General features: G+C 43.0%; 1 protein-coding gene across 9 annotated transcripts in view; it reads left to right on the top strand.

The window, feature by feature from the left end:
* The window catches only part of LOC131108577 (receptor-type tyrosine-protein phosphatase mu-like), a 44852-nt gene that overhangs the window by 3288 nt on the left and 14793 nt on the right, over nt 1–26771 (top strand). For 6 of the 9 annotated variants that reach the window (XM_058059635.1, XM_058059633.1, XM_058059638.1 and 3 more), the window contains exons 2-18: nt 9593–9709; nt 12647–12817; nt 12926–13035; nt 13191–13269; nt 13957–14072; nt 14691–14865; nt 15222–15334; nt 15442–15622; nt 21295–21448; nt 21529–21704; nt 23090–23199; nt 23276–23477; nt 23540–23642; nt 24166–24347; nt 24470–24564; nt 25144–25180; nt 26412–26486. In XM_058059635.1, coding sequence (XP_057915618.1) covers nt 9593–9709; nt 12647–12817; nt 12926–13035; nt 13191–13269; nt 13957–14072; nt 14691–14865; nt 15222–15334; nt 15442–15622; nt 21295–21448; nt 21529–21704; nt 23090–23199; nt 23276–23477; nt 23540–23642; nt 24166–24347; nt 24470–24564; nt 25144–25180; nt 26412–26486 — 2196 coding nt within the window. The remainder of the gene's footprint in view (nt 1–9592; nt 9710–12646; nt 12818–12925; nt 13036–13190; nt 13270–13956; nt 14073–14690; nt 14866–15221; nt 15335–15441; nt 15623–21294; nt 21449–21528; nt 21705–23089; nt 23200–23275; nt 23478–23539; nt 23643–24165; nt 24348–24469; nt 24565–25143; nt 25181–26411; nt 26487–26771) is intronic. The other 3 variants (XM_058059639.1, XM_058059640.1, XM_058059637.1) reach the window with 1 other exon arrangement.

Here is a 26771-nt window from a genome sequence, read left to right as displayed (position 1 = left end):
TGTGTGTGTTGTCAGTATAATCTGCATGTTGTGTGTTCAGCAGGTTTGATGCTTCTTGTTTACTTGTTAAGACTTCAGCAGAGTTTGAAGGCCTGGTGACCTTTGACCCTTTTCTCGTCCCTCTTTTTTTCCAACGCACAGGAATGCATGCAGAATGAACATATTCATTCATTTTCTACCGTTTTTTTTTGCTGGAGCCTATCCCAGCTGTCTTTGGATGAGAGGCTGATGGCCAGCCAATCACTGGGCACATATAGACAAACAACCATTCACACTCACATTCATACCTATGGACAATTTGGAGTCGCTAATTAACCTAGCATGTTTTTGGAATGTGGGAGGGAGCCTATCCCAGCCGTCTTCGGGTTAACGGTGGGGTTCACACTGGACCAGTCGCCAGCCAATCACAGGGCACATATAGACAAACAACCATTCACACTCACATTCATACCTATGGACAATTTGGAGTCCTTTTAAGGAGTTGTTTTTTTTATATTCATATTTGTACATGTTTGTATATTTGAGTGTGAAGTTGCTGTATGATGACTTTAGTGACTGTTATATTGTTATTTACAATATTTTTATACACTATACTGTTATATACAATCACAGGGCACATATAGACAAACAACCATTCACACCCACATTCATACCTATGGACAATTTGGAGTCGCTAATTAACCTAGCATGTTTTTGGAATGTGGGAGGAAACCGGAAAAAACCCACGCAGGCACGTTGGAGAACATGCAAACTCCACACAGAGATGGCAGAGGAATTGGAATTGAACCCTGGTCTCCGAGCTGTGACGTCTGCGCGCTAACCACTCGACCACCGTGCCGCCCTAGAATGAACATATATGAAATATAATATGATTACAGAGATTCCTATTATGATAATTATGCTAATTATTGAAAAAATGCTGCCGGCTAACGGGGTACACACGTGCACACACACACACACGTGCACACACTGCCAGAAGCTTTTAGCTAACTAAAATTAGGACAATACTGTGTGTGTGTGTGTGTGTGTTTTTGCATTGAACATAAAAGGTCATCAAAGGTGAAAGTGTTACACACGTGACATCATCGTCATTATTGTGTGTGTGTGTGTGTGTGTGACACACAAATACAGGTGAGGTGGGGGGGGGGGGGCGAGCGCCGGGCGTCTAAGTGCCCCTCAGGTCTGACTCGCAGCAAGTTTGCATTAGTAGAACCCCACGGGGGAGCTCCAGGCGACACACACACACACACACACTTTCCCAGTCCCTTTACTTCACATTCTTTCTCATCATATATCCTCACTCTGTATCTGAATGTCCTTACTGTATATCCAAATGTCCTCGCTGTGTCTCAATGTCCCCATTGTGTGTCTAAATGTCCTCGCCGTGTGTTTTAAATGTTCTCACTGAATGTGTAAATGTCCTTGATGTGTGTTTTAAATGTGCTCACTACGTGTGAATGGCTTTACCGTGTGTGTGTGTGTGTTCAGGTGTTCTCATAAATGTCTTTACCATGTGTCCTCCCTATGTCTGACTGTGCCCGAATGTCCTCGGTGTGTCATAAGGACTTAGTTGTATGACTAAAGTGTCCTCGCTGTGTGTTGAAACGTCCCTCTTTTGTCTTCATTGCATTTCTAAATGATCTCCCGTGTTTCAAAATATCGTCCCCCTGTGATTTTTGTCCTCGCTTTATGTCTGACTGGTTACCTTTTAGTAGGGGTGTGTATTGGCAAGATGATGTGTATTAGAATCATTCTGAAAAATAGTGTAGCGTGCATTTGAAACCAGAGTGGAAATCGACTGAAACCTGTTTAAAACAAACACACAAAACAATTCATAATAGTTTGAAGTCTGTCTAACATTTTGAATGAATCCAATTCGGAAGTGACTTGGAACTAGATTATAATCATTCTGAAAACCAGTGTAGCATGCATTTGAAACCAGAGTGGAAATCGACTGAAACTTGTTTAAAACAAACAAACAAACAAACCAATTTACAATAGTTTGAAATGTGTCTAACATTTTGAATGAATACAATTAGAAAGTGAGTGGGAACCAAAGGAACCAGATTATAATCATTCTGAAAACCAGTGTAGCATGCATTTAAAACCGGAGTGGAAATCGACTGAAACCTGTTTAAAACAAACACACAAAACAATTCATAATATTTTGAAATGTGTCTAACATTTTGAATGAATCCAATTAGGAAGTGGCTGGGAACCAGATTAGAATCATTCTGAAAACCAGTGTAGCGTGCATTTGAAACCAGAGTGGAAATCGACTGAAACTTGTTTAAAACAAACAAACAAAACAATTCATAATAGTTTGAAATGTGTCTAACATTTTGAATGAATCCAATTTGGAAGTGACTTGGAACCAGATTAGAATCATTCTGAAAACCAGTGTAGCATGCATTTGAAACCAGAGTGGAAATCGACTGAAACCTGTTTAAAACAAACACACAAAACAATTCAGAATAGTTTGAAATGTGTCTAACATTTTCAATGAATCCAATTAGGAAGTGATTGGGAACCAAAGGAACCAAAATAAAAGTGTAATATAATGGGAGTTCGTCTTTTTTTCCAAAATGTAAGCGTATGTATAAGGAATCGTTTCCAAAATAAAAGAGATGAAATATTAATTCAAAATCATAAAGATAACGGGTGTGTTTTCCAAAATAAAAGCAAACGTAACAAGAATGTTTTTTCCAAAATAAAAGTGTAATATAACGGGAGTGTTTTCAAAATAAAGGCAATAATGTTTTTTTCAGAATAAAAGTTAATCCAACACTGTTTTCCAAAATAAAAGCTGCATGTAATATTATTAATTAATTATTATTAATTAAAAACATGTTTTCAAACTAAAAGCTAACATAACAAGAATGTTTTCCCAAATCAAAGTATGAAATAACAGGAATTTCTTTTTCAAAATGAAAACAAAATGTAACAGTTAGCAGTGTGTTTTTTTGAATAAAGTTTTGTAAATTTCTGCACACCCTACTTTGTGTACAAATCCAAAATGTGTGAGGACGTTTCACTCGTGTTTTAAATTAAAATCAGAAATGAACCTTTGCCGTGTCTGCACTTGAATAAATACCATATACAGTGTATTATAAATGCCTAAAAATATCAATATCATACTTTCTAATATGGATACAGTATCGTGGAACGAAGTATCGGGATATATTGCGGCTGTTTGTCCACACTTTGTCTAAATGTCCTCACTGTGTGTGTGTTTCATTGAAGTCAGCGTGAAAGCCGTGGGTGTGTGTCCTGTGGGTGAAGACCTTTCCGTCCACCGTCAGAATGAATGTCGTCCCTCTTGGAGGTGACCTTCTCTATGTCGGGACCGAGGGAGGGACGACAGAGGGGGTGATTTGGATTGTTTGGTCCATTTTCAGCAAAACAAACATTCACTGTATGATTTGTTGTAACAATCACTCAATCAATCAGTGTGGAAGTGGTCATTTCAATAACGAATAAATATGACTTTCATTTTCACGGGGGGGTTGTCCACGCAGTCAGGTCGGCGCCGTGCTCGTGAGCGTGCGCGTCAGGGATTAATAGAATTGAAGATTTTCTTTTCATTCCTCGCCTGCCTTCTTATCTTTAATCTGACATCTTTTTGCCTTTATGATATCGTCTAATCCCCCTCTGCTCTGCACTGTGTGTGTGTGTGTGTGTGTGAGGGGGTTAATTCAGGATTACTTTCATTTTGAATTAAAAGTGACCCTGCTCATAACTGTCTGTGTGGTAACCATGGCGACGTAGATCATGTGATTACATGGCGCCGCATGTTTAGTCGCAATGTTGGGAATTTAAGAATGAGAACCGAAGAGGAGTAAGTTTATCAGGTGTTACGTTTTGTGGTTCCGCACACGCTCCCCTAAATTCATTAAAAACGTAATTTTGGTCTGTAAACACTAGACTCGTCGGAATTAGTTCCAGCGTGAATACGTGCGGTGTACAGAAGAAGAAGAATGGAGCGTTTGCCTAATGCAGAGTGGAAGAATACACGATGTGCCTGAATAACATTTAACTTTTTACACTTCATTATTATATCCCATAATATTGGTGGTCGTTACCAACATTAAGGATGAAGATTATTGAACGCTCATGGGGTTGCTTAATATTTATTTATTATGTATTATTGGTATATACTATTATAAATATTATTTATGTATTTTTAATAATTTTATTAATGTGAATTTATTATTAATTATTAAATTAATAATAATTAATAACTTAAAAATTATTTACAAATTTAATTACAATTATTAATATTTTTATATATTTAATAATTCTACATGGGTCGGGGAGTCTGTGCGCTATTACAAAGAAGAGAAGAGCCTGGGATAAAACCAAACCAATGTACTGGACTGTGTTGTAATGGGTGTAAAATGTGAGAAAAGTGTCTGGAAACCAAAACAATCATTGATACCAGAGTGAAAACTGACTGAAACCAGTTTTAAAAGTACAAAAATCCAAATCAAAACAGTAAGAAACACAGACTGGAAATCAAAGGAATCAGATTGGAGTCATTCCCCTAATGTAGAACCAGTTTGAAATCTGTATAAAATTGGAAGTGAAAACAAGTGAGGAAGTGACCGGGAACTAGATTGGAATCATTCTGAAAACCAGTGCAGCGTGCACTTGAAACCAGAGTGGAAATCGACTGAAACCTGTTTAAAACAAACAAACAAAACAATTCATAATAGTTTGAAATGTGTCTAAAATTTTGAATGAATCCAAATCGGAAGTGACTTGGAACCAGATTAGAATCATTATGAAAACCAGTGTAGCATGCATTTGAAACCAGAGTGGAAATCGACTGAAACTTGTTTAAAACAAACAAACAAAACAATTCTGAATAGTTTGAAATGTGTCTAAAATTTTGAATTAATCCAATTTGGAAGTGACTTGGAACCAGATTAGAATCATTCTGAAAACCAGTGTAACGTGCATTTGAAACCAGAGTGGAAATCGACTGAAACCTGTTTAAAACAAACAAACAAAACAATTCAGAATAGTTTGAAATGTGTTTAACATTTTGAATGAATCCAAATCGGAAGTGACTTGGAACCAGATTAGAATCATTCTGAAAACCAGTGTAGCGTGCATTTGAAACCAGAGTGGAAATCGACTGAAACTTATTTAAAACAAACAAACGAAACAATTCAGGATAGTCTGAAATGTGGCTAACATTTTGAATGAATCCAATTAGGAAGTGACTGGGAACCAAAGAAACCAGATTGAAATAATTCTGAAACCAGTGTCACATGCATTTGAAACCAGAGTGGAAATCGACTGAAACCTGTTTAAAAAACAAGTTCTGAATAGTTTGAAATGAGTCTAACATTTTTGATGAATCTAGTTAGGAAGTGACTGGGAACTAAAAGAAACCAGATTGAAATCATTCTGAAACCAGTCTCACATGCATTTGAAACCAGAGTGGAAATCGACTGAAACCTGTTTAAAAACAAGTTCAGAATAGTTTGAAATGAGTCTAACATTTTAAGAAGTGACTGGGAACCAAAGGAACCAGATTGGAACCACTTTTGAGACCAGAGTGAAACCAGTTTGAACCCAGTGTGTACAAATGGGAGGCGGCGTGGAAGCCAAAGAAGCTTCTTGTATACTCCATTAGCGACGACAATGGATGCTACGCTGCTAGCCCCCCTTGAAAGGTTTTTCATCACTTCCATGACATTTTCCTCCAATACAATTTGGAGGCTTTTCCTTGGCCGTTTGTCAATGTAAGTACTTGTTGTGTTGTTGTTGTCGTGTTGTCATAGTTGCTCAAGTGTTACTGCTGAGACTTTCAGGAATGTTGTACTTGCTACAAGTTTACCCCCCCAACCCCCCCCCCCCCTCCCCACTTTTCCCAGCAGTGTGTTTTCATCTGCAGACATGTTGTGTCCTGCACTGCTGTGCACCCCCCGCCCACCTCAGACACCCCCCTCCTCCTCATCCTCCTCATCCTCCTCCTCCTCGCCAGGAGGAGTTACAGCCCAGAGGGAGGAAGAGGAAAATGAGGAGGGGTAGATAATCTGTGTGTGTGTTACAGGCTAATTATTAGTAATTAGCATATTATTGTGATAGCGTCATATAGACGCCTGAAGTGCGGCACACACACACACATATATACACACACACACACACACATACTCAAAGGCGCTCAGTTGACTGCTGCATTATTCATATTTAGCCTGAGGGAAGTTAGCTTTGCTGTGCTAACGCTAAAGCTGTTAGCAGCCAGTTCCTTTTGCTGCACATAAATAAATACTCCGCTGAAGCTCACAAATATAGTTTGAAAGAGGAGAGGAGTGTGTGGTGTGTGTGTGTGTGTGTTGGGTGTAGTCATTTGGTTTCATGCTGTCTCTAATCATACCCTCTTTTTATATTTATACCTCAATATGCTCTCAATATGTGAACCATCTCTTTTTCCATACATTTGTGCACAATTCCTCCACATAGTAAACTGCGGCCATATTGTTTGTGTATGCCCTCCTTATGTATGTGTGTGTGTGTGTGTGTGTGTGATTAGAGGTGACAGTGGACACACAATGACAGACAGCAGTGGTGGCATTTAACTGGTGACATATACACACACACATACATACACACAGCGAGGTGCCCCAGGGCATGCTGGGAGCTGTCGTGTCAATGTGGCGGCCTGTCCTGTCTCGTCCAATCACCTAGCAGGGTTTTTGCTTTAGCACAACATGCTAACGGATAACTGTGAGGCTAGTGGCTATTAGCAGACACACACATACACTGTCTGACACCGGATAATAACACACATTAGACAAGCCTGGTTTCACACTGCTAATTAGTGTGTGTGTGTGTGTGTGTGTGTGAGAGATGGACAGACAAAGACAGGAAGGAAAAGTCCGTTTCCTGAAGAGAAGTTTGACGCACAAAAACAAACTCTTCCTGCTTCCTTCTTTGCCTCCTTCTGTCTTCTGCCTGCGTGTGACCTTTGACCCCCTGACCTTTTCTCCTGTGCTGTTTTAGTGCTCCAGGTGGCATTTTGTTTTCATGTATCGATTTGTCTGCTGTGATCCCGCCCACTAGTTGTCGACACACTACAGTGAGTGTTGTTTGTGTTTTTTTTTTTCCCCCTCCGGATACGCGCACATCGGTCTCCATGGCAACATAAAGGTCCAAGATGACCACCTGCATGCAGACTTCACATGAACAAAGTCAACACACACAAACGCATTGGCTGTGAAGTTAGACTAATATATGCGTGTGCTGATATTCCTACAGTTTGCACCTACACATATCTTACATACAGGTGATGCTATGCGTGAAACAGGTGATGATATCGGCGTTGGACATGATACAGGTCATGTCATGTGTGTAACAGTTGATGATATCGGTGTTAGACATGATACAGGTCATGGCATGTGTGTAACAGTTGATGATATCGGTGTTAGACACGATACAGATGATATGTGTGAAACAGTTGATATTGGTGTTATCGGTGTTGTATGCGATACAGGTGATATTATGTATGAAAGAGTTGATGATATCGGTGCCAGACATGATACAGGTGATGTTATGTGTGAAACAGTTGATGATATTGGTGTTAGACATGATACAGGTGATGCTATGTGTGTACTAGTTGATGATATCGGTGTTAGACATGATACAGGTCATATCATGTGTGGAACAGTTGATGATATCAGTGTCAGATGCGATACAGGTGATGTTGTGTGTGTGTAACAGTGGGTGATATCGCTGTTAGATGCGATACAGGTGATATGCGTGAAAGGGTTGATGATATCGGTGTTATACATGATACAGGTGATATGTGCAAGACAGTTGATGATATCGGTGTTAGACATGATACAGGTGATGCTATGTGTGTACTAGTTGATGATATCGGTGTTAGACACGATACAGGTGATATGTGCAAGACAGTTGATGATATCGCTCTTAGACATGATATAGGTGACATGCGTGAAAGGGTTGATGATATCGGTCTTAAACACGATACAGGTGATATCGGTGCTATGGGTGATATATCGGTGTTAGACATGATACAAGTGATGTGTGTGAAACGGTTGATGATATCAGTGTTAGACATGATACAGGTGATGTTGCGTGTAAAACGGTTGTAAATATCGTTGTTAGACATGATACCAGTGATGTTATGTGTGAAAGAGTTGATGATATCGTTGTTAGACATGATACAGGTGATGTTATGTATGAAACAGTTGATGATATCGGTGTTAGACATGATACAGGTGATGTTACATGGAGGTTGGCAGTACGAGGTTGGCAGTACGATGTTTGTGAAGTTGACGTTAGATCTGAAAACAAATTTACTTCCTCATCAGGGGTGGCGGCCTAAGATTCTGGCCTTCGATGGTTACCATGGAGACACTCGTTTTTTTTTTTTTTAAGACATCCGCACTTGATGAACAGTAAATAACATCAAAGGACGATTGGAGAAGTCACATGACCGCGGTGGCTACAGATCGATATTTGTCCGATCAATAAATCAAGCTGATTGTGCATCGATTAGAGCGCCTCCATCAAGTCTCGAACATGAGCGTTAGAAATTTCAGTCACCTGTTTATTGACCAGCTGACTGAAAACAATCAATGGCTGGCCATGATGATGAAATGTCTCTCCTTTACACACACACACACACACACACACAAAGAGAACAAAATGTGCGTCCTCAGGGTGTGTTTCTGCTCCCTGTCATCACTCTGCCAACACACATGTAGCAGCATGGAATGGTATGTGACATGGACGTCCCTCCCAGAGCTAAGGGGAGTGGGGGGGGGGGGTCTTGCTTTCATTTCCTGTCTGCTCTTAAACACTCTTTTTGTTTTGATGAAACCGCATGCAAAGTGAGGGGCATTTGGACATACTGCAAACAAAGGTCGCGCGGTGGCACAGGAAGTAGAGCGGGTGGTCCAGTAACCGGAGGGTTGGCGGCTTCCCAGTCACTGCTGGGCAAGCACCTTGCCTCCAGGGTTGCCCCACACATGTACGTTCAGCTTCACTGACCTAAGACCCCCGGACCTGCTCCCAGGGCGCCACACGCCACTGCTCCTCACAGTATGGGTTAAAATATCCCTTCCCAAAAATAGCTAACATATGCTAACAGTTCATTCATTCATTCATTTTCTACCGCTTTTTCCTCACGAGTGTCACGGGAGGGGGTGTGCTGGAGTCTATCCCAGCTGTCTTTGGGCGAGAGGCGGGGTACACCCTGGATTGGTGGCCAGCCAATCACAGGGCACATATAGACAAACAACCATTCACACTCACATTCATACCTATGGACAATTTGAAGTCGCTAATTAACCTAGCATGTTTTTGGAATGTGGGAGGGAGCCTATCCCAGTCGTCTTCGGGCGAGAGAGGCGGGGTACACCCTGGACTGGTGGCCAGCCAATCACAGGGCACATATAGACAAACAACCATTCACACTCACATTCATACCTATGGACAATTTGAAGTCGCTAATTAACGTAGCTTGTTTTTGGAATGTGGGAGGAAATCGGGAGTATGCTAACAGTTATTTTTAATAAATTTGCTCTAAAACACCGTCTTACTATCTGTTTTTCAGCGTGTCTTTTCGGTCACGGTCCGGACTGCAGTCTGGTCCAGTCAAAAGAAGACGACTTGGACTGGGAGCAAGGAGACCCTCAGGACAAAGCAGCTGGGGAGCCTTGGTTCCCTTCAGGTACCTTCCTTTGTCACAATTTATTTATTTATATAATTTATTCTTTTACTCACAAATATATATTTCTCTTTATATATATATATATATATATATATATATATATATTTACTTTTCACTATTAAAAATGTAATTTAATGATACATACACGAACACAAGCTTTTGTGTTACTGGGATTTAAAGCAGACACAGTGTAAGCTTTTTTGTTGTCTTGACTTTGCACTTGAATGCAGCACCAAAGACAATCTGCAGCTTTTCTTATCTTGCCACACTTTCTCCTCTGACTTATGGACGGACACTTCACACTCCGCTGCACACTTAAGTGTGTGTACGGGTGTGATTGTGTGTGTGTGTGTGTGTGTATGGGGCGAGAGAGCGAGAGACGCCGTTTGTCACATGCTCACCGAGGTTACACTGCTGACGAATGAGAATGCAGCGCTCTTAAATCAGGCAGCCAATCACGTAAGAGACAATGTGAGCGAGGACACACAGAGTGGACGTGCTTACTGTCCTACTTCAACTGATTTATTGGGGAGGGGGGGGGGTCTCGCCTTTCTTCTCGTATATACCTGTATGTGTGTGTATGTGTGTGTGTGTGTGACTAATTGCAGCCAATGGAGGCAATCAAAAAACACTACTTTTCTGCTTCCTGTCTTTACGAGTCGTCTTTAAAGTAGCTGCCGACACCTTACACACGACGCGTGTAGCTAGTTTGTGTAGCATGTAGCATGCTCCTCTATTGCCAATTGACCCATGTGATCAATCTTCTTAAATGGACACTTTTTAAATGGAAGTTCTGCATGTGTTTTACGACCACGAGATTGGCGACTGTAACTCTTGCTTTGTTTTTTAGGGCGGGGGGTTGGGGAGTTGGGGGGGGGGTTATTCTCTAGCTCCTCCGAGCTCACGCACACACACACACACGCCTGCATGTGTGTCGTTTAATGTTCTTATAAATGGTACAAGTTCAATCTATTCCGAAGCACGTTGCAGTGCCTCTTTGCTGTCAGTGTGAACAACAGTCATCTCCTGTAATGCCCTTTGTGAACACACACACACACACACACAAACACACACACATACACACACAGAGGCTCTGGACTGTTTAGTTTGTTGTGAAATAAATGTGTGTTAATTATTGTAACCATCAAATATATACGTTGTGTTAATTCATTCAATGGCGACAAAATTAAATGCTAATAAGCTTTATTTGAATTGACCACGTTGACATTTTGAATTGCCGTGGCAACCGCAATGTTACTCAGTCAGTCACGCTGCTGTGCCTGCTCATTGATTTACTCCACTGTGTGTGTGTGTGTGTGTGTGTGTGTGTGTGTGAGTGTGTGTGTCTCTGCTGAGTTCAGGGTATATTAATATTTCTAATAGGAGCGTTATCAGCTCACTGCCAGATGTACACAAAACACACACACACACACATGCTGAGGCTTGAAGGCAAACCCCCCTAAATGCACTCGTGCACGCACACACACACACACACACTCAGTGGCTGTGAATGTTTGATATTCCCATAATGCTTTTGTGCGTCAAAGAGACCTGGAGGTCAGAATAACTTTTTTGTGTGTTTACTGCACACACACACACACACACACACACAGGTAAACACAGTTTAAACGTAAACAAGATTGATTTTTCATCTGTTTGCCACCTGAAAATGTGTGTGTGTGCGTGTGTCAGGGTTAATGAGTGTTTATCAGCATGTCGGCATGCACACGCCCTTTTGAATACACATGTGAGTGGTGCCAATGAAGTCGGTACCGGTTGGGAGTGCAGCAGCATCCAGCCAATCAGACACAAGCTCATACCCGCTGTTTTGCTTGATATTCAATGGGCATTATTTAAATTCAATGAAATTGAAATGGGGCGGCATGGCGGTCTAGTGGTTAGCGCGCAGACCTCACAGGTAGGAGACCAGGGTTCAATTCCACCCTCGGCCATCTCTGTGTGGAGTTTGCATGTTCTCCCCGTGCATGCGTGGGTTTTCTCCGGGTTACTCCGGTTTCCTCCCACATTCCAAAAACATGCTACGTTAATTGGTGACTCCAAATTGTCCATAGGTATGAATGTGAGTGTGAATGGTTGTTTGTCTATATGTGCCCTGTGATTGGCTGGCGACCAGTCCAGGGTGTACCCCGCCTCTCGCCCAAAGACAGCTGGGATAGGCTCCAGCACCCCCGCGACCCTTGTGAGGAAAAGTGGTAGAAAATGAATGAATGAAATTGAAATGCTAGTGTTGTTGACTGCTACGTTGCTACATGCTAGCTGTCAATCATTTGATTCATCTTAATAATGTTGCCAACTTATTATGTGCATGTGCATTAGTTTCAGCATCTAGGTGTAGTTGTTCCGTAGAACAACGGCATGAACGGAGTGAGCCCTTTTGTCAATCATACAGTCTCTTTGTCCCAGTGGGCAGAGGCGGGGCTGGTAGCATATACACACAGAGTGCAGTAGAATATATTGTCATACTTTTTTGGGGGTATTTTTTCCATTGTACTTTTCTTAAAAGTAATGTTAAAATCTCGTCTCGTCCCATGACACCCCCAAATTGTCAGTGATTTACGGACAGTTTGTTGATGGCAGCCATGTTTTTCAACCTGTCTTCTTCATATTTTACAGACATGTGCTAGTCAGCCCCCTAAATTTGTTTAGTGGCAATACGGATAAACACCCTGAATTAAAACCTTTTATTTTTATTATTAAAAATTAGTATTATGATTTTTATTCTTATTATTTTTTTATTAAAACCCTAAAACCTTTTTATAGAGAATATTGAACTGTGTGAGAACTTTCAAGCCGATTTTAATGACAGTGCTACTGTATGGTGTATAAAATACAAAAAAAAAATACTATAAAAAAACTTCCTCAGCTTCCACCCGCTCGCTTTTTGCATCATGTCGGTGACTCACTTCCTTCGTGCAGGCTCCTCCCCCTTCCTATACGTGAACACGACGGGTCGCTACAGCGGTCAGCGGGCCCACCTGCTGCTCCCGCAGCTCAAGGAGAATGACACCCACTGCATCAACTTCATGTTCTATCAAGCGGCGGAGCGCGACGGAGCCACGGCCGCCACGCTCAATGTCTACGTCAAAGGTACCCGCAAATTGGGGTTGGCAGCGAGGTCTCCGTGGAGAGGCGGCGCTCATGTCATGTAAAGGGGAGGAGCCATTACAAGTACTAAGATTTGTATGTTTGCTACAGAGAACAGCAGTCCTCTGGGTGTTCCTGTCTTTAACTCGTCTGGCCCCGCCCAACACACCTGGAGAGGGGTGGAGCTTGCTGTATCCACCTTTTGGCCGAATTACTACCAGGTAAAAAAAAAAATAAATACACACAGGAAATAAACATACAAAATACATGAAGTATATGTTTGTTGCCGTGGTGATGAACTGTTTACATTTGGACATCCCTCACTTACCTCTGCTGTTGATGCTAAGGCGACAAACTGTATTGATTGACGAATCAGGTGGTGTTTGAGGCAGTCAGCAGCGGGCACAGAGGGGGTGTGGCCATCAGAGACATCACACTGCAGGGACACCAGTGCAGTAAGTACACACACTAGACCCCCTCCCCGTCGCTTGATTGGATAACAACGTTATCTCTCGCATCAAAGAATTAAGGTCACCGTGTGTGTGAAGACAGGGGAGTTCATTAACATGTAAATTGATTAGCATGGGCTTTGATGTTCTCATTCCAAATTCTACTTTACCGTAAGTCAACACAAACACACACACGCGTACACACAAAAAGATTGATATCAGTCAGTCTGGTGCTTCTCAAATAGTGGGGGGGACATCCCTGTGGAGGGGGAGGGTGGCGTAACCTTAACTTGAGTAACCTTAACTTGGAAATAGTTTGAAAGAGGACCTGTTATGTTCATTTTTCAGCCCTTTTTTATTGAATTGTGGACTCCTATAGAGCAGGTACACACAATAACCAGCATACAAAGCTTTATAGTTCTTCCAGAATCTGCACCTATTCAGGTGACATTTCTGTGGCTTTTTCAAATACGCAAACCTCATTTCTGAAACTTTGGTATAAGTTAATATTATAATAATATTAATATTATTATATTATTATTATTATTCTATTATATTAATATTATAATAGATAATAGGTCCCCTTTCCATTGCTGCATATGTTATCTCAGCTCATTTGCTAATCATATATACGCAAATATAAATATTACCAGGTACTCAATTGGCCTTTGTCCTGTCTGTGTGTGTCCCAAGTGAGCACACCTCACTTCCTGCACATCAAAGGCGTTGAGGTGAACGCGGGGCAGACGGCCATGTTTGCGTGTACCGTCAACGGACGTCCCCAGAGCAACGTGCAACTCTTCCTGCAGGTATGCATCACGTATATTAAAGGTCTAAGTTGGGCATCATTCAAAACAGCTAACATTCTTAAAATATGGTAATGGTAATGGTTTTATTTCATTTGAAACTGCATCAGATTACAATTGAATGCATCACATAATCAGTTCACAGTTCCACATGTCCAAAAGGAGTAGGAAGAAGCAAAGCTTATTAAATCCTACCCCTCCATCTGGTACTTTTACAATCAGTAACTGTTACATTTGTTCACTTCCTGCTTTCCTAATATAATTTTATTTTATTTTATTTTATTTTTTTTTACTTAAAAAAATGTTTTTAATTTTTTTTAAATTGTTTTTATTTTTTAATGGTTTTCTTTAATTTGAAACTGCATCAGATTACAATTGAATGCATCACATAATCAGTTCACCGTTCCACATGTCCAAAAGGAGTAGGAAGAAGCAAAGCTTATTAAATCCTACCCCTCCATCTGGTACTTTTACAATCAGTAACTGTTACATTTGTTCACTTCCTGCTTTCATAATATAGTTTAAGGTATTTTTTTTTTTTTTAATTTTTTTTTTTTTTTATATGGCCCCCTGAATGATTTAGCCAAAGAGTTGTCACCATCAGTGTTCTCTTCTCGTCAGGGTATGAACGGTCGTCAAGCCGTGGTCAAGGAAACCAAGCCGGTCAACTCGCGGCGTTACGTGGCCACCTTTGACGTGGACAACACCACCAAAGGCGACTCTGGACGATATCGATGCATCGGCCAGTCGGATCGTGGCGTGGGCGTCTCCTCCTATGCTGACCTCACTGTCAAACGTAAGCCTTGTTGTTGTTTGATTTGAATGGAACTTTATCAAAGCTTGTTTATGTCGATGAAGAGTGATCACTCCCTATAATGAAAGCTCGGCGATATCTGCAAACACACACGCAGGTGAATATGAGACACACACGTATTGTGCAAGTGTGTGTGTGTGTGTGAAGTGGGTCAGGAGGAAGTAGAGCAGCACCACCGGGGATTGTGGGTAATAAATTCCAGGTCTGCCGTGACTCGCCGAAGGTCACGAATATTAATTAACTCGTTAACTCCTTCCTTTCCTTGTTAAGAGAGTTCAGAGTGTGTGTGTGTGTCTGTGTGTGGGGAGGGACTCATCCTGGTTGTTTTTGTCCCTCAGAGCCGCCTGTCCCCATCGCCCCCCCTCAACTAACAGCGGTAGGTGCCACCTACCTGTGGATACAACTCAACGCCAACTCCATCAACGGAGACGGTCCGATTATAGAGAGAGAGGTAAGTGGATAAATCCAGAACTTTCCCAGCACTATTTGAACTTGGAATGTACGTCTAAAATTTTAAAGCGACCCTATTGGCTGAGGAATGTGTGAATGTCTTCTAAGGTGGAATACCGCACCATGTCGGGCATGTTGATTGACACCACACCTGTGGATAAGCCCACCCACAAGATAGGACACCTGGACCCCGACACTGAGTACGAGATCAGCGTTCTGCTCACCAGACCCCTGGAGGGAGGGACAGGGAACCCTGGGCCGCCTCTGAGGGCTCGGACAAAGTGCGCAGGTAAGCTTGCTGTTGACCAATCAGAGAGCAGGAAGTATACCCCTCACATTTTCGGAACCATTGTATATCTATTCAAGGGATAATATTCATCGTGGGGGTTGCTGGAGCCTATCCCAGCTGTCTTGGGGCAAGAGGCGGGGTCAGCCAATCACAGGGCACATAGTATAGACAAACAACCATTCACACTCACATTCATACCTATGGACAATTTGGAGTCGCTAATTAACCTAGCATGTTTTAGTACCCGGAGAAACATACAAACTCCACACAGAGGTGGAATTGAACTCGGGTCTCCTAGCTGTGAAGCCTGCGTACTAACCACTCAATCGCTGTGCAGCCTGTGGAATATTTTCATTCATTCATTGATTTTCTACCGCTTATCCTCAAGAGGGTCACGGGGAGTGCTGGAGCCTATCCCAGCTGTCTTTGGGCGAGAGAGGCGGGGTACACCCTGGACTGGTGGCCAGCCAATCACAGGGCACATATAGACAAACAACCATTCACACTCACATTCATACCTATGGACAATTTGGAGTCGCTAATTAACCTAGCATGTTTTTGGAATGTGGGAGGAAACCGGAGTACCCGGAGAAAACCCACGCATGCACGGGGAGAACATGCAAACTCCACATAGACATGGTCGAGGGTGGAATTGAACTCGGGTCTTCTAGCTGTGAGGTCTGCGCGCTAACCACTCATCCGCCATGCAGCCCCAGATATAATATTATAGAAAAGAAACTTGGGTATAACTGTGAATACATATTTTTCTTGTAACCGCAGCTCCCCTGTGTTGGCAGCACTCATTTACATTTATAATATTGTCCCTTGAGAAGCTATACTGTCATAACACTGGTTGCTTGAAATGTGTGGGCCGTCCTCCCTTTTGCCTGATACCGTGTATTAGCATGCTGCGCTAGACTTTGTTGGCCGATGCTGAGATCGTCACATTAAGCATGCTTTAGTCGCAAGTTAGCAGAGCTCATCAGGTGGCTAATGGTTAGCGATGAGGTCATTAAAACTGTGAGGCAGATGAGGCTTTGTTAGCGCTGTGCTCATTAGCCGCAAATGGCAGCAGTGTACACATCAGCATGTGTGTGTGTGTGTAAAAAAAAACAACAATTAACAGCTAATTATCGACCTGTGCCAGTGTTGTTAATGATCGTTTTAAACACCATTCTTTTAGTTATTTATTTATTTATGAAAATGTCGAATCGTGAAACGGTGTCAGGCTGGAACACACACACACACACAGGTCACAGCGGAGAACGTTGTCAAGTTCTGATGGTTCTAGATGAAAGAACATCTGTCACCGCGTTGGTTGCTCCTCTTGTAAGCTCCGCCCCTCAGGACCGTCTGCAGCCGTAAACAAACTCCCCATTGGGAGCCAACGCAGGAAACCCAAAAGATACAACTGAAAGATGTGTGCGTGTGTGTGAGACAACTGGTGTGTCACCATCCCACAAACACACACACACACACTCAGCGTGATGATTTACGCTCTGATAACACTCGTCTGTCATCAAGTCACTTTTATTTATTCATTTACTGCAGATGAATTATACAGTTTGTGTGTGTTAAATAATAAATTAGCGTGTCCATCAAACAAGCTTTGTGACTTAGAGCCCAGGGAGGCGACTCAGTGTGACGCCACGTAAACACTCGCATAAACTTCTTCTTTTGTAATAATTCATACAAAAAAAAAACATTTCTCATTGTCAGAAATAACTAACAAAGTTGACTTTTTCATACAATTGCTTGGAGTGTCAATTGACCGGTGTTAGACAATGTATTTCCTGTTAAAACAGGAAGTCATTAAGATTTAAATCAAATAAATTGACATATTATATTTGTTTTATTTGTGATATTACCGTGTCACTAATATAATCATTATGATTCAGAAAAATGATATATAAGCGATGGAGTATTTTCAAAATAAAATATTTCAATTTTGTTTTGAAAATAAAATCCGAATCGTCCAGGCAACACACACACACACATACTGACAAAGTCACACGCGTGTGTTAACATCCATTAAAGTGTGCACGCCGTTTGTCCGTGCTTTTAGAATATTTCGTATCAATATTTCACTTTCATTCTTTTTTGCACTTCACATTTTCACGCTCGACTCGTCCAGCAAACATTCCAAAGCTTTTTAGACCTTTTACATCTCGATCTCTATTTTTATTTGTATCATTGCGCCTCCATCAATTGGAGTCATATGTATGTGTGTATATATGTGTGTGTGTGTGTGTCCGCATGGACTTTTAGGATATTCCATCTCTTTCTATTTAGAAGGCGTTTGTTTGAGTGACATGTTCACGGAGGTCATCCATCACTTGTGCGGCTCCTCCTCCTCATCATCGGCTTCATCGCCGCGTCTAGCTCAGATCAAATCTGCTGTAAATGAAAAATTAAACCTCCTCCTCCTCCTTTTCCTCGAGGAGTCACCTTCAAACAGCCGACGACGTGGCTTCCTCTTCTTGGAAGCAGACAATACAAATGGAAACCTTATTATCTTTAAATGACAAAATTAATGTATTGCACGGATTTTAGTAAATAGTCGCAAATATTGTTTAAAAAATTTAAAAAATGCTTAAATGTATGGGATGAAATTTCGACTACAAAATTTCTCCTTCACTAAACCTGGGACGAGTAAAGTAATTTTCATTTTCTACCGCTTATCCTCACGAGGGTCGCGTGGGGTGCTGGAGCCTATCCCAGATGTCTTCGGGCGAGAGGCGGGGTACACCCTGGACTGGTCGCCAGCCAGCCAATCACAGGGCTCATATAGACAAACAACCATTCACACTCACATTCATTCCTATGGACAATTTGGAGTTGCTAATTAGCATGTTAGCAACCTAGCATGTTTTTGGAATGTGTGAGGAAACGGGAGTACCCGGTGAATGCACAAGGAGAACATGCAAACTCCACACAGAGATGGCCGAGGGTGGAATTGAACTTGGGTCTCCTAGCTGTGAGGCCTGCATGCTAACCACTCAGTCACCGTGCAGCCCTTCATTCATTCATTCAAATCAAATTTTTGGAATGTGGGAGGAAACCGGAGTACCGGAGTGGAATTGAACTCGAGTCTCCTAGCTGTGAAGCCTGCGCGCTAACCACTTGACTGCCGTGCAGCCCTGAATGAAGTAATATTACCAGGAGAGGTTTCACTCTGTGCATTGGTTTCAGCACCATAGAACAATGACATGAACGGAATGAGCCCTTTTGTCAGTAATACAGTCTCTTTGTCTCGGTGGGTGGAGGCGGGGCAGCTAGCATACACACAGAGTGCAGACAAGTTTAATGTAGTAGAAATTAAATTAGTTGATTGCAATATCATTGTCATATATTTTATTGCATTAAAAATGTACATATAATTTAAATGATGATACATGTGATGGGTCTTTGTACTTCCTGTTTACATACAATACATTTACAACTACAAAAGCTGCCAGAAAGTTGTGCAGTTCAAATAATACTACCAAAAAAAATTACAAAATTGCCTTAAATAATGTAATCTGATCATCTAATCCTCCAAATAAATAATAATAATAATAATAATAATAATAATTAATAATTATAATTAAATAATAATAGGACGTGGTCTGTGTAGAATAGTGTCAAGGCCTATTAGCATGCTAAGCATTAGCATGTGTCATCCTTGAGCTCAGAAGTGCAATTCCTTTGGGATGCACGAAGAAGTCAGCCAGCAGCTCTCGTAAAACACGACGACAACGGCGACAACGGCGGTGATGATGATGATGATGATGATCATGACGGGGTGACGTGCTAGCAGCTGCAAAGAGGAGTGAATAGGACGCTAATTAGTTTGGCGAGACCCTCACTCATGGAGGAAGAGACGTCCTCTTTTGACACAAAAGACGCACAGCTGTGGCACAAACACACACACACACACACATGCACGCACGCACACGCCCATATACACAGTCGCCAACAGGAAGTGAAAGCATCCAACACTTTGAGAGTTTGGAGAAAAAAAAAAATTCATGACATCATCAGCTGGGAGCTTTTTATCCCCCCCCTCCATTCCCCCTTGGCGTCTGATTTAAATGTCAGGTTGAAATTATGGGATGGCAGGGGTAGAATAGTCAGAATTTATGAGATGGCGTTCACTTTCCCCCCCACTCCTGCAGGGATTATGGGTAATAGGATCCACTGCAATCCCTGCCTCACTCCTTCTCCTTGACCTCCGACCCCTTTGTTCCTACCTTGTGTGTGTGTGTGTGTGTGTGTGCATATGTGTGTGTGTGTGTGTGTGGTGGAGGTTAAGCTCAAATTCTCTCTTTCATCATGCAATCGCTGTGGAGAAACTCACAAGTGCTTCCATTGTGCACTCTGTGTGTGTGTGTGTGTGTGTGTGTGTGTGTGTGTTTGTGTGCATGTGTAGGGGGTGTCAAGAAGGCAACTGAGAACAGGAAATCTATTGTTCATCAGCAGCAAAACACCTGAGAAAGCTGGTGCACACACACACACACACACACACACACACACCATGAGGCTTTCTAGGAGAAATTGGTCTTTCCTGCTCTCATCAATCATTCTTCTCTATGTGGATCACTGTCTGTCATCTTCAACTAAGACCCTTACGTGTGTGTGTGTGTGTGTGTGTGTGTGTGTGTGTGTGTGTGTGTGCGTGCGTGTGTGTGCCGCTCAGTGGGAAGCTTTAATCTTGTCTCTCATGAGAAGCTTGTTCATTCAGGACATCATCTTCATCATGTTTGTATTTAATCATATTTAATCATAGCACCCCTAAAAATATCACTGGTAATGATGGTATTTTGTCATGTAGAATTAGAATGCATTTTATTGTTTATTATTAAATAGTCTATATTTTAAATTTTTATTTCATTTAAATTTTAAGAACTTTATATTCATTCATTCATTTTCTACCGCTTATCCTCAGGGGGTGCTGGAGTCTATCCCAGCTGTTTTCGGGCAAGAGAGGCGGGGTACACCCTGGACTGGTCACCAGCCAGCCAATCACAGGGCACATATAGACAAACAACCATTCACACTCACATTCGTACCTATGGACAATTTGGAGCATGTTTTTGGAATGTGGGAGGAAACCGGAGTCCCCGGAGAACATGCAAAGTCCACACAGATGGCAGAGGGTGGAATTGAACTCGGGTCTCCTGGCTGTGAGGCCAGCGTCCTAACCACTCATCTACCGTGCAGCCATCAAACATACATTCATTCATTTTCTACCGCTTTTCCTCATGAGGGTCGCAGGGGATGCTGGAGTCTATCCTAGCTGTCTTCGGGCGAGAGGCGGGGTACACCCTGGACTGGTGGCCAGCCAATCACAGGGCACATATAGACAAACAACCATTCACACTCACATTCATACCTATGGACAATTTGGAGTCGCTGAGTAACCGAGCATGTTTTTGGAATGTGGGAGGCAACTGGAGTACCCGGAGAAAACCCACGCATGCACGGGGAGAATTGAAATTGAACTCGGGTTTCCTAGCTGTGAGGCCTGCGCGCTAACCACTTGACCGCCGTGTAGCCCTGAATGACAATATGTAACATGTATTATATTGTATTAGTTTGTGATTTATTCTTAGACTCTACCGTCATTATATTGACTAATTCCACTATTCAGTTTCCTAAATCAATATTTTGTGGTTTTAAACTTATTTCAGACCCGATGCATGGCCCACGTCACCTCCAGGTGGTGGACGTCCGTTCCAAAGAGGTGACTCTCCAATGGGAACCTTTCGGCTACAGCGTGACCCGCTGTCACAGCTACAACCTAACAGTGCAGTATCGCTACAAGCCGGCGGGGACCTCCGCCAGGTAAGCAAAAAAAAACAAAAAAACGTGAGGGGGGGTCAGCTGTTGGGATTGCAGCTACAATGACCTTTGTCACCACGCAGAGATCCAACGATGGAGGAAGTCCTGGAGGAAGTGGCGTATGACTCGCGAGGTCTCCCGCCTCAACACACCGTGCGAAACCTGCCGCCCTTCACCAACGTTAGCATGAAGCTCGTTCTCAGTAACCCCGAAGGACGCAAGGAGAGCGAGGAGCTGCTGGTGTTGACGGATGAGGACGGTATGAAACAATGGAAAAGGGTTTTCTCCAAGCTAGCTAACTAGCATTGCTTTGTGTTTGTGTGTGAGGCTAATGCTAACAGGAATCATACATTATACCACCATAATACTGTTTAACTCACATCTTAGAGTGCCACAAAAGTAGGATTACTTATGTATAAATGTAATATTTTTGTACTTAGAGCATAGAAAACCTGTTTACAAACTTCTAAATTCAGTTTTCAACAGGAACTAGCACACCTATAATCAACATAATAAGAGTAAATGAGGCATTTAAGACATAAATTACTAATGGTAATTCTTGTGAACATGCATTACCTTACCTTACATTACCTTACATTGGAATACATTGCATATTTCAATTCACATTTCCTGTGTGTTGCTATAAATGTGTTCCATAGGGGCACCAGAGTGAGTGGCACACAGGAAGTGACGTCAGGGTTATGTCGCAAAAATAACCCATGTTTTTTTTTATGAGAGATTATGGGACCTGTTGTGAGGTAATTCCATAATTAAGGCCCAAAAAATAAATATTTTTTTTTTAAATGTGCATATATTGTCACTAATAATCATCCATATTCAACCACAAAACACCATTCATTCATTTTCTACTGTTTATCCTCACGAGGGTCGCACAGGGGGGTGCTGGAGCCTATCCCAGCTGTCTTCAGGCGAGAGGCGAGGGTGCACCCTGGACTGGTCGCCAGCCAGCCAATCACAGGGCACATATAGACAAACAACCATTCACACTCACATTCATACCTATGGACAATTTGGAGTCGCCAATTAACCTAGCATGTTTTTGGAATGTGGGAGGAAACCGGAGTACCGGAGTGGAATCGAACTTGGGTTTCCTAGCTGTGAGGTCTGCGTGCTAACCACTTGATCCCCGTGAATGAAGTAATATTACCAATATTTTGCTCGTCGCTCTCCTCCAAACAGGCAGTGAGAGGGATCACTCTGTGCATTGGTTTCAGCACCATTTCTTTGTCACGGTGGGTGGAGGCGGGGCATCTAGCATACACACAGAGTGCAGATGAGTGTAACGTAGTAGAAATTAAATTAGTTGATTGCAATGAAACCCACAAGAACATGCAAAATCCACACAGAGATGGTCGAGGGTGGGATTGAACTCGGGTCTCCTAGCTGTGAGGTCTGCGCGCTAACCACTCTAACGCCATGCAGCTAACCATGATTTATTAATAAATATATTTTTGAAAAACAGTGATAGAATGAAGCTGCGAAATTCGAAAAGTGCAAAGTGGTGACGGACAACTGTACTTGTACAATGTGACAAAAAACAAACTACACAAAATGTTAGCATTGAGCTAACAAGGTTGTTTTAGCTAATGCTAATGCTAATTTTATTGCTATTGGCTATCACAGTTCCGGGAGCAGTTCCATTGGAGTCCATTGTGGGCAGCACCTATGAGCAGCACATCAGTGTGAGCTGGTCAGAACCGGTGCACACGTATGGTCGCATCCGAAAGTACGAGGTTGGTATCATCCATAAACTTGTCAATCAAAGACAGTGGGGCGGGAATTAACATCATTGGTTGTTCTTCCTGGTAGATTTCTTTCAAAGCCCTGAGCTCGTTTGACTCGGACTTGGACCTGACTAATCAGAGCGGGAAAGTTCTTAAAGAGGCAAATGAGACAAGTCATGTCTTCACCGGCCTTTTCCCTGGATCTACTTACTCCTTCACAATAAGAGCATCCACCGTTAAAGGCTTCGGACCGCCAGTCGTCACTCAGTTCACCACCAAGATCCAAGGTATTTTCAAAATATAAGCGTACCGCCTCCAGCATGACTTACCGCGTCCTTTTGCTCCTCAGCTCCCGTAATGCCCGCCTACGAGCTCCAGTCTCCTCTCAACCAGACCGAGTCCACCGTCACTGTCCTGCTAAGACCGGCGCGAAGCCGCGGCGCCCCCGTCAGGTGACGTGCACGCCCACGCTCCCCCCCCTGTATATTTGTTCTTCCACCCACTCGCGTATGACTCCTCTGTATTTGTATGCGTGTGTGACAGTAATCTGATTACAGCCGCAGGTCGCCCGCGGCAGCACCTTTTGTACAGCCGTCTTATACGAGCTTACGTGTGCATGCGTGCCCAAAGGCGCCGTGCTTGGCGTGTCAAAGGAAACAAAAGCTATGTTAAATATATAAAAACACAAATATATCACATTGTGTGTGCGGCATCACATAGACACACACAGTTGTAAGTATAATACAATAATAGAAATATTTCAAGTGACACTTTGACGTTGTCAACATGTTGTCTTTAAATCTTTCATGTTTTACTCATGAAAACTTAATAAAGCGGAAGATTGATGCTGCTGAATATTTCAACATATGTGTGTGTGTGTGTGTGTGCAACACCTCGCTCAGAAAAGTCTTTTAACGACAACAACAAGGTAGCATCTAACAAGCTAACTGCTAATGCCACTGTGCCTGTGTGTAGTAAGTACCAAGTGGTAGTGGAGGAAGAGCGCCCCCGCAGGCAGAAGAGGGGCACTGCAGAGATCTTACGCTGCTACCCGGTGCCCATCCACTTCCAGAACGCCACGCTCCTCAATTCGCAGTACTACTTCAGTGCCGAGTTACCCGTCAACCAGTTGAGGACGCCGGCGCCATTTTGCATCGGTGAGTAAGTCGCTTTCCTCCAGCCAATCGCAGCCGCAAGCACCTTGATTATTAACGCTTGTTACATTACCGAGCTACAAGTCGCTGTGTTGACAATCATGATGAGGTCATGTGATGTTCAGGTGACAACGGGACATACGGCGGCTTCTGGAACGCTCCTTTGCTGCCACATAAGAGCTACGCCATCTACTATCAGGCTGTCAGTAGCGCTAACGGGGTGAGAACACACACACACACACACTAATGCATGCAAGTTAGTCCTAAGTTTGACCTTTGACCCCATCTGGGCCTCACAAAGACACCAAAACAAGAGCACAGACGCATTTTTATAGAACAGCAGCGCCTGCAGCGTGTGTGTGAAACAGATAATTGTTCGCTGCTGCAAGATGTTATTGTGTTGTGTGTTAATTATTGACGCTTGGAGGTTTAATTGGTGTGTGTGTGTGTTGAATAATGCAGCGACAGGAGAGCTTTTCACTGTCACCACACCGCAGACACACACACACACACGCGCGCGCCATCACACGCCGCCGTAGCGAATGTGTGTGTGTGTGCATGAATATTCATGAGCTCTTGTGGTTAATTTGTCGTCTGTTTGTTAAAACCAGAAAGACACAAGATGTTCCATCTCACTTTGCACAGAGTCCCTCGGTGTGTGTGTGTGTGTGTGTGTGTGTGTGTGTGCGTGTGCGTGTGTGTGTGTTGGCTGTTAAATGCCACGGGCTGAGACACAGCCATTTTCCTTCTGTCCATTCTGTTTACAACCGGTGTGTGTGTGTGTGCTTCTCTTTCACAGGAGACAAAGATTGACTGCGTCCGTGTGGCCACTAAAGGTAATGCAGTGCTGTATTTTATTTTGAAAGCATACTTTTATTTTGTTGTCTGTGTGACAAATGGGTGGGGCTAAGGCCAATTTTTGGGCGGATCTTTTGAACCAATAAATGGATTTGAATGAATGAATGAATGAAGGGCTGCATGGTGCGGAAGTGGTTAGCATGCAGGCCTCACAGCTAGGAGACCCGAGTTCAATTCCACTCTCGGCCATCTCTGTGTGGAGTTTGCATGTACTGCGGGTACTCCGGTTTCCTTCCACATTCCAAAAAAATGCTAATGCTAACATGCTAATTGGCGACTCCAAATTGTCCATAGGTATGAATGTGAGTGTGAATGGTTGTTTGAAATGGTTCTGCCCTGTGATTGGCTGGTGACCAGTCCAGGGTGTACCTTGCCTCTCGCCCGAAGACAGCTGGGATAGGCTCCAGCACCCCCCGCTACCCTCAAAATGAATGAATGAATGGATTTGTGAGCTAACTACATTAGCAGTTCCATAGCTAGCTTGGCACCAGCCAGTCCATACGGGACACAGACGGATGCTAAACTGTCCTTCACCTCTCCTCTCGTACACACAGAGAGAAACGCGCAACACACACTTACACGGATGCTACGCTAACACAATGCTAATGACTGGAACTCTATGGATGTCCAGGGAGACATTGAGCAGACGAGCTAAACAAGCTAAAAAGTGTGATATCTCCCCTGATGGACATCCGGCGCACAACACACACAGCAGTTGACTATTGTGACTTTAATCAGTTTTTATTGGTGCACAGTTGTGGAGCTTAATGACACTGGAAGCTGATTGGGCTTGGCCCCTCCCTTGACACCTGTCAGTCACACTATAGGAGCCAACCATGTCTCCTCGGAGGGGTGCGGTGGGCTTCACGCTACAGAACAATGAGCTGTTTGTTCTTCTTCTTTGTAACTTCTTTGAGCTCAACATGCTAATATGCTAATGTGTCAACATGCTAACAAAGTATCTGCTGCTCCTCTTTCCCCCTGGTTTGATTACTAATGTCTGAAGATCACATGTCTCTTTCAGGACCTAACGTGGCCGTCCCGCATCAGCCTGGGGGGGTGTACTTTTTGTAACTTTGAACGCTATTACTCAGGCTGATGTGGGTGCTACCAACAGGAAGGGATAACAAAAAGGGGGGGGGGGGGGGCGATGCTGCATGTTCCTAATATTTCTGCTGACTCTCTGCATGCTCCATTCTGGATGATCAGCTGCTATCATCAGCACGCAGCTCAGCACGCCACACGCCGGCCTCGCCCCCGCGGCCGGTGACAAGCAGCTCGCAGGTCAGATGCCACAGTTTCTCCTTACACCATTTCCCCCCCCCTCTCTCTCATGCCTCTGCATTCCAAGTAGCCTTTTATTTTGAAAGGGAGTGTTTGTCATCAATCAATCGCATCAGTGCAAATATCCACGCTGTGTGTGTGTGTTGCATTCATTTACAACAGACAGCAGAACAGGTGCAGTGCACACACACACACACACACACACACACACGTTTACAGCCTACAGAAAATTACATTTAAATATTTAAAGCCTGAAGGAAACTATTTAACTACCATCTCACACAC

This window comes from Doryrhamphus excisus, chromosome 21, assembly GCF_030265055.1.
Source record: "Doryrhamphus excisus isolate RoL2022-K1 chromosome 21, RoL_Dexc_1.0, whole genome shotgun sequence".
Taxonomy (NCBI): domain Eukaryota; kingdom Metazoa; phylum Chordata; class Actinopteri; order Syngnathiformes; family Syngnathidae; genus Doryrhamphus; species Doryrhamphus excisus.
Note: the sequence above shows the minus strand (reverse complement) of the source record. Positions and strands in the feature narration are given on the sequence as shown.